At 40.9% G+C, this 8,862-nt stretch overlaps 2 protein-coding genes across 2 annotated transcripts; both read left to right on the top strand.

Annotated features, from left to right (window-relative positions):
- Positions 1-4: 4 nt before the first annotated feature.
- On the top strand, positions 5-1,404 carry PCYB_111800 (hypothetical protein; the record flags this gene model as incomplete). The annotated part of the gene is made up of 3 exons (XM_004223058.1): positions 5-543; positions 694-801; positions 1,142-1,404. Coding segments are annotated over 3 exons (909 nt in total), but the record flags the coding sequence as incomplete, so codon positions are not given.
- Positions 1,405-3,998: 2,594 nt separating this feature from the next.
- PCYB_111790 (hypothetical protein) lies at positions 3,999-8,318 on the top strand (the record flags this gene model as incomplete). The annotated part of the gene is made up of 2 exons (XM_004223057.1): positions 3,999-6,678; positions 6,793-8,318. 2 exons carry the CDS (start codon positions 3,999-4,001, stop codon positions 8,316-8,318), a joined length of 4,206 nt encoding a protein of 1,401 aa, XP_004223105.1.
- Positions 8,319-8,862: the final 544 nt, after the last annotated feature.

The following is an 8,862-nucleotide window of genomic DNA, read 5'->3' as shown; positions in this document are numbered from 1 at the left end:
TAGTTTGGGCAGGCTATACGTTTTTTTTTTTTTTTTTTTTTTTTCTGGAACAACCCAATGTGTCCTTTTTCTATTTCGCTAGCCAACTTTCGAGAAAGGTCCACTTAGAGGAAAACGCCATGGACGTATTATGTCATAAGTGGAATGACAAAATGAAAAATTTACACTTTAAAATGAATAAACTGCGTAACGATATAGATGATTTTAAGAGAATTACCATTAATACGTGCATTCAAAGAAACAAAAAAGTATCCTTTTCAAACCTGAACAACAACATGAGAAGAAGAGAGCTTATAAGTATGAACAATTATGATATGAAACCCAATTTGAGGAAGGTAAATAACTGTACTTATGTATTACGTGATGACAAATGTAGTAAGATAGGCAATGTGCCTTTGCCCCTCTCGAAGAACGCGTCTAATAAGATCATCAAAACGAATGACGCCAAAGCATTGGACAATAAAATATCCTTGAAATTTAGCTCAAGAAATAAGAGAAAAAATGAAAAGTTGATCAAAATGAATGACAGGAGGTGGCTAAACGGTTAGTGCGATCATGTCACAGAGCATGGTCCCCCCCCAGGGGTGTATACTTCCTCGCCAATCGTACAACAGGCCTATTCAACCCGAAAAAAATAAAACATAGCCATGTGCACAAACTGGTTCCCCCTAAATATCCTACCTCTTCCCGCAGCGACGAAGCATATGAAAGTCGAGAAAGAAAATGACATCGGAATGGAAAAAATTTTCGAAAAAAAAAAGAGCGCGAAGAATAGGAGGTTGTACTTGGAGGGGGAAAAGGGTAACCGCTCGAAAACGTGCCGTGCATGGGGGATAAGCTATCCAAAGTGCGCGTGCGTTAATTTAGTTTTTTTGGTTTTTTCCCCCTTGCCTGTGTTAACGTGATAACGTCCTATCGGGATAGCGTCCTATCGTGATAGCGTCCTATCGTGTTAGCGTTCTATCGTGATAACGTCCTATCGTGATAACGTCCTAACGTGATAAGGTGTTGCTTTGTCACCGTGACGCTACACCGTGCCGCTACACCTACCGCTACACCTACCGCTACACCTACCGCTACACCTGCCGCCACACCGTGCACGTGCCCCTCCTTGTGGGGAATTCCCCTCTGCCCCATGTAGGGAACATACAGGCGTACCCAATCTACTCCGACTTGGAAGTGGGGTTCGAAAATATATCACGTCTTGAGGATGAAACTTTGTCAAAAGTAAAAAAGGAGAGTCAGGACGATGATGACATAAAGACGTCAAGGCAGCTAGCCGAATGGAGCTCAGATATGGTTCACAAGTATCTTGAGGAGACCATTGAAAAAACAAGAATACTTTTTCAAAGTGTAGATTTGAAAAGTCGACAGGAGGAAATGCTCAGGAGGATGAATTCTTAGAGGGCAGTGGAAAGGTGTGTTCAGCGCATTTTGAAAGGCTTCCCCAAACGCATGTATATGCCGATGCGCATACTTACATGCGTGCCCATACACACATTATGCGCACTCGTTTGGGAAGAAGCACTAGCATAAGAGGACAAGACGCGTGATGCCAAGCATCTCTCTCTGTCTCCCTCAAAGGTTGTTCCGAAAAACATACATTTTACAAGCGCAAAAATGCGTAGAGCAAAAAGAAATGTTTTTTTGGCGAAAGTTAAAACATTTTTTTTTACCACCAATTTGTTAGACGTATGTTGTTAGACGTGTGTTGTAAGACGTGTGTTGTAAGACGTATGTTGTTAGACGTGTGTTGTTGAACGTATGTTGTTGAACGTATGTTGTTGAACGTATGTTGTTAGACGTATGTTTTTTGGAGTCGCTTTTCGCGTCTTATCCTTTGTGCGCGAGTGTATCCATACAAATGCGTGTGTTATACATACGTGCATATGTGCACATATCGCATTTGTACGCTGGCCTGTCTTTAATAATTCGTTATATCTGTCTTGAGCGCCGTTTTTGTGCCGCTTTATTTTGCGCCGTTTTTGTGCCGCTTTATTTTGCGCCTTTTTTGTGCCTTTTTTGCCCCTTTTTTGCGCCTTTTTTGCCCCTTTTTTGTGCCGTTTTTCCACTCTGGCATTTCCAGATACGACCCGCCTCGTGGCATTCACGTTGCGCGAACTTTACCGCACCGCGTTGTCCAAACATTCTAACAAAAAAGGGTGTGATAAAACTGGGAATTTTAAACGTAGTAGGAAGGTATGCGTAAGTGGGGCTGTACGCCCATATGTGCTAACAAGCGCAGCATCGATTATAACCTCTACGTATGTACTGACTCAAACGCACAGTAGGTCCCCCGTGGGCTCAGCAAGCCGCCCCCTTTTTTTTCCAACTTGAAGCGAACGAGAAGGGGTACAAACAGATAAAGAGATGCATCGCCATGCATGTCAACAAATATCAAAATTATGATGTCACTATATGTATTTTTTTTTTTCTTTTCTGACTCAGCTCTTTCGAAATTGTTGATAAAAAGGTAGCTTTGGTTTTTCACTCGTTAAATTATATTTTCACGGTGGAGCGGGGGAGGGACAAGAAAAAAGCGGTATTTTTAAAATAACGGTATTTTTATTAAAAAGAAAAAAAGATATTTGAAAAAAAACGTACTTTTAAAAATAAACGATAAGCGACGCTTTAAAAAAAATGCCCTCCGAGTCGCACGAAAAAAAAGTGTATGCCAAATGTGAGAAAAAAGAAAAAAAAATAAAATGCATTCAACACCCTTATGTGTTTTTATCAAAAAAATAAATGACACTATAACCAAACACAGGGAAAAAAAAAAAAATTTAGCCATAAAAAAGGGTAGCATCAAAAGGGGAAAAGTACGAATGTTTGCAAAAAATAAAAAGAGAGGATATGTAAACAGGTTAACGGGAAGATGATAATAGGAAAATACAACGTTAACGCGAGCAATATAATATATTATATGCATATGTCATTCTTTGGCCATACGTATGTATGCTCCTTTTTTGCTTGCATGGTGAAGCGCGCCTTCAGTTATGCAAAACATACTACGTGCGTTTTGTTGCGTGCGATCCTTTTTGCCGTTTATGAGCCACATAGATGTGATCTTTCGTGAGGCTTTTTTCCCGTTCTCATCTTTTTTGTTTTTTTTTAACCTCCAGAGAGTTCGTTCCTACCGAGTGTGCTCCCTCCCAAAGCGGACTTTTTTTCCGTTATAAAGAAAAATAGAACTCTTAAAAGGGGCATTTTGTGACGATTTATTTATTTATTCATTTATTTATTCATTTATTTATTTATTCATTTATTTATTTATTCATTTATGTATGTATTGCACTTTTGCTTTACCTACCTCGCGGATATGACATTCATGTGTTACGCGTGTACACTTTCTTGTGCTTATTTTTTCAATTCGGTTATTAAATTTTTTTCTCCTTTTTTTAAACATGGCTTTACTCGTAATTGTTGCCATACTCAATGTCTTAAGAGGTTGACGTGAATTAATTTTTTTTTAAACACATGCCTTACAAGTAAAAATATTTTGTCGAACAAATTTTTTGTACGCTTGTGAACCGAACCAAAAGCGTTATTTTGCCCTTCTGCTATCCTGCCAGCTTTATGCCATCCTCATGCCATCTTTATGCCATCTTTATGCTATCCTTATCCATTTTTTTTTTTTTTTTTGACCTTAAAAATCGAACCTGAAAAAGGCACTTGAGAAAATACGCGGGGGTGTATGCTGATATTTATTGGATCATCCCTTCTCACATCTTTACACAACGCCCACGTAGGTTTACGTTCTCCTCAGTGCAGGCCTACACAGTTCGGCATGCAGGCACACGTCGGCGCGCAGATAAATATCGCTATGCACGTAGGCAGGGGCACATGCTTCTTAACCCCGCGTTGGGAAAACAAAAGGGCAGCGGCACATGCTTCTTAACCGCGTGTTGGGAAAACTCACATTAAAAGGAACATAAAAAAAAAAAAAGCAGAGGGAAAAGCGCAAAGAAAGAGAAAGAAGTCCCCTTTATAAAAAAAAAATGAACATTCAGAAAGAGGCGAAAAATCAAAGCACAGGAAAATACGATCACGCCAAAGAGGAAAACAGAAATAACAACCAGGAGAGTCACTCCGCCAATTTGATCAACACAGATGATAAAGTGAACATGCTTAAAAACAGCAGTAACGCAAGTGGGTGCTCCTCTCAAGAAATTGTGGGTGAAAATCTCAAAGCCAACATTAATCAAAGTGTGTTAAAAAAAGGCACAACAACGCCAGCTTTTAAAGCTGATAGTGACACGACAGACGATGCGAAGAAGAAGAAGAAGAAGGGTAATGAGGAAGTGCATTATTGTAAAGACAGTGCCGGTGTCGCAGAGGGTACCCCCGTAAGGACTACCACGGAAGGTGTCGTGCATGATGACAGCAAGAGTAGCGTGTGTAACCATAACAATGTCGTGAAAGGGGGAGATAATTATCAACATGGTCATGTCGCACGGGGTTCCTCAAACAATGACAACAGAGGAAAAACACAAAGCAGTGGGATCGGTGCATGCAATGAACAAAGGGACAACAGCCAAAGCAGCAATAGAGAATTTGGGGGAAGGGAAAATGTTGAAACATTACATAAAGTGTTACCAAAAAGTGAAGTAAAAAAAAAAACTTACAGTAATTTGTTGCCATACAGAAATTGCAACGATGATGATAAGTTCAACTCGTTGCAGAATGCTAAGAAGGTGCCTCCTAGCCATGAGGAAAAGGAGAAATCCGAAACGAGTCCTCCAACTTGCGACAAGAAGAATGTGAGCAAAGACCCTCCTGCGAATGACAAAAGGGGTTCTGCATCTAAAGGGGGCAATGACGACAACAAACCAGTTGATACTTCCGTGGAAGAGACGAAGTATGCCAAAATGGAGAGCCGTGTCAGCACCAAACAAAATAATGAAAAGGATGAGAGTAGTAAGAAGGAAAATGCAGCAATGGGGGAAGGAGCGAAAACGAGCGAACCTATTCATAGTATCAACATAAGGCAGAGTAAAAATGCCAATATGAATAAAAATAAAGATGTAGTGAAGGATGAGTTAGACGTAATAACCGAGGAGGAAGGAAAGACTGAACGGGGCCCAAAAGATGATAGCCCGAATGATCATATAAATTCCGGTGTTAACAGAACAACAAGCGGGAGCAGCAAGAAGACGTGTCCCTTTAAGCGAAGCGAGCATCAAAATAAAAAGGATAAAGAAAACAGTAATGAGGAGACAAGCAGCAATAACGTGACGAGTCAGAAAAATGGAAATTACAAAAAATTCCCAGGGTTTAATAATGCCAAAAATGGGGCATCCTTTAAGAAGGAGGTTAGAAGGAACAACCCCAACTGTGGGAACTCCAACAGAAACAGTGACAACTACAAAACTTTTGGTCACAGTAAGAGAGACGAATGTTGGAAGAGCTGTAGAGACAAAAATGAGGATTACAACACGACCAGTGGGGACTTTAGAAGCGGAGAGAATTACAAAAATGAAGAGAGTTATGCTCCTGGGGGGAATTCCCCCAACAGCAGCAACAACAGTCACGGTAGAAATAATGAGCCACATAGGGTAAATGAAAGGGGCTTCAAAAATGGAACCCCCCACACGTATAGAAACGCAATTAACGGGGGTTACAAAAATGTTGGTGGAACAGCCCAAATGGGCAACTCTGCAAAAATGAACGATAATTTCCACAACGGAGACAATTATAAAATGAGTAACTACAAGAATCACTATCGTAATGGCAATAATGAAGATAGCACGGGGAGCGCCAACAGGTATGGGGAGAAAAGCGGCAGCCACGACCACGGTGTGTACTGGATGAACCAGAATGAGCAGCACGAGCGATACGAACGGTATGAACGATACGAGCGATACGATCGATACGATCGATACGAGCAGCACGAACAAAACAAACGACACGAACAATACGAACGATACGAACAAAATGGAAAAAACGAAAGCCTTAATTTTAGAAGAAACAATTTTAAGAACAAAAAAGAATCAACGGGTGTGAAGCAGAAGGACACGCGATTTCACGTAGCGGAAAAATACCCCAAGAAATATGACGCGAATTATTTTGAAAGAAATGACAGCACAAATGTTGGTAACGATAGTAGTAGTGCTAGCAAAAAAAAAGTGAATTCGTTTAGCAAGCAAATCCAAAGTACTAATTATAACAAACACTTACCCATTAGTGACGATACAAAAGGGAAAGAAACCAACGGGTGTGACGAAAATGATTCTTTTGAAGTGTTTACAGAAGGAAACGCGAGTAGAAATAGCACCGAGTTGGTGGGCAAACAGGTCATACACACGACCAACCCTACATCGTCAGCTGGTACGTACCACAATAGTGATGAAAAGACTCATAATCATATACCCCGTGCTGGTAAGAAAAATAGCTCTACCATGGGTAGTCCTTCACACCATGGCAATATTGACCAGGCTAACAAATCCTATGCTAAGCCCACACATACCAATGATGGTAGGGACAACCAAAAAGAGAGCATCACCACAGGAGGTAATTCTGATTATATGAAAAGCGAAAATAAATATAGTTTTACCCCACAAGCGGATACCAGCGATAGTGGTAGAAGCAAGATTAATAACAGTGGCGAAAAAGACGTAATGAAGGAGATAAGGAGAAAGGAATACAAGAAAGGGGATTATACAACAATGGAAGGAGAAGGTAGCGGTGCACATGTAAAAAAAAGTGAACGACGAGCGAAGCATTTTACGACCCATCCGGGAGACTCCACAAAAAGTCCGGTACCCACAAACGGGGATGAATACCATCACGCAGCAGCGAATGGGGATGAGAAGGATCACACAAACTCATTACAAGGTGAGAAAGATAAGAATCCCCCAAATGGCGGAAAGCAAAACCATTCGAATGGCCCAGAAAATAGAGGCAAAATGTTCGTCCCGAAAACAGATCAAAGGAGTAGGAACACGGACGAAGTAACCCCCTCTTTTAATTTTAAAGAATTCGAATGTTGGATGAGCGGCAGATATAATAATCTGTTAGAAACATACATCGATCAGGAGAACAGGAAAAAAAACAACAATGAAATATTTGAGGAGGAAATAAAAGTATACGAATTGTGTTCAACTTACACCAACAGTGGTGTGGAAAAGGACATCCATGAGAATCTCTCCCAAATGACAGAAACGTTAGGAAGTCGAGGCACCACTGAGGAGGATGCTGCAAGAAGTAAGGACAACACGGATGTTCAAACGAACTCGGAAATGGCAAATGAAAGGGAACTGGTGATCGAAGGTAGGGGCGGGTTCTCCACTCGGGGAAATAAAGGCGAATATGTAGACAACACTGTGGGCGATAGTTATAACACTGCAAAGAGTAATTACTTCTCGGGTTCAAAAAACCACATGCATGTATTAAATAGCAACGCCGCCCATCAGGGGGAAAACAAGTACTACCAAAGAAATAATAATTACCGCCCAAATCATCAGAAGAGGTCTTTGCAGTTGGTCCACAAGAATGGTCCACAGAATAACAAGGCACCCTTTTTGAGTTTTTCTTCGGGTAGAAAGTGGGACAACTCGGGTAGAGAAGGAGGAGAAGAAGTGGTCGAAAATGCGATCGGGGATGCAAAGTTGGAAGGAAAGCTGGAAGAAAATACAGACACAAACGCGGGCATGAACGCGGACATGGACGCCGACATGAACGCCGAAAATAACGCCAACAATAACACCGACAATAACACTGATGCAAACGCCCCCCCCTCTGTGAAAAAATACAGCGCACACAATAAGAACAACCAGGGCGAGGAAAAAGCCAGCGACGGCAACTTCAACAGAAAGACCTACTACGAAAAAAGACCAGTGGGAAAACGGTTTGGAAGTAGCAACATAACCACTAAGAAGCTCAGTAGCAACAATGGATTTTACAAGAATAAGTATCACGCTGGAGAACAAAAGAATGACTACATGAGAAGTGAAATGAACAACGCGACGTTTTACAAGTCGAATAGACAACCGATGGGACAACACAATAATAAGAGGAACAACTGGAGCGCGAAATTGGTAAGCGATCGGTTTGGAAATCGGTACGAAGAACCCTTCGGTGAGCCCTTTGGTGAACGACTGAACGAACGGTTTAGTAAGCAAAACAATTCAAACGACATGGACCACACGAGTGGCATGTTTTATGCCTCAAAAAATAGGATAGACAATTATGCGTTGCTACGAAATGAAATGGGTACCGCCGCTGCGCATAATTCCAATCCAGCTGGGAATAGCAAGAAATCGAACTCAACATATTTAACAGCAAAAAGTGAAGGTGCCAAGAATAGGCATTATGACTGATGGGCGTGTAAGATACCCATGGCTAATATGAACAAATCGTCTGAACGAATAAATCCGCGTTTTACTAATTTGTGTGTAGGGACAATTTGGATAACTGCGAAATAGCAGCGCAATTCGTGCGTTTAAAAGTTAACTGGTAAGTTTGCCCACGTGGGTGGCTCTACCCAAACGGAGGAGTTATTCTGTCGATTAATTTGACATACGCCATCCTTGGATCTTTCATGAGGGGAACCAATCCCGCACTCACATAAATGACAGCATAGCAATAAAAATGGACTGGGAATACCGTAGTGTTGACAATTATAAAATGTGTTAATTAAAATGAGGGAGAAAGAAGAAAGAAAAAATCACAACCGTTTAATAGCTGCCCGTAATTTTTTACATCCTAGAATTTTAACCCCCAAAAAAAAACATTACTTAGTTATTGAGAAAACACCAATAGAGACTTTTTACTTTAGTAGCCCCCCAAAGGAAAAGCTATTAAAATTTAAGCTAGCCAATGAGTATTTTTTCTTTTTTTTATTTTTAATACCTTGCCTGTTCA

The sequence above is a fragment of the Plasmodium cynomolgi genome, chromosome 11 (genome assembly GCF_000321355.1).
Source record: "Plasmodium cynomolgi strain B DNA, chromosome 11, whole genome shotgun sequence".
Classification (NCBI taxonomy): domain Eukaryota; phylum Apicomplexa; class Aconoidasida; order Haemosporida; family Plasmodiidae; genus Plasmodium; species Plasmodium cynomolgi.
This window is presented reverse-complemented; position numbering and strand designations above follow the sequence as displayed.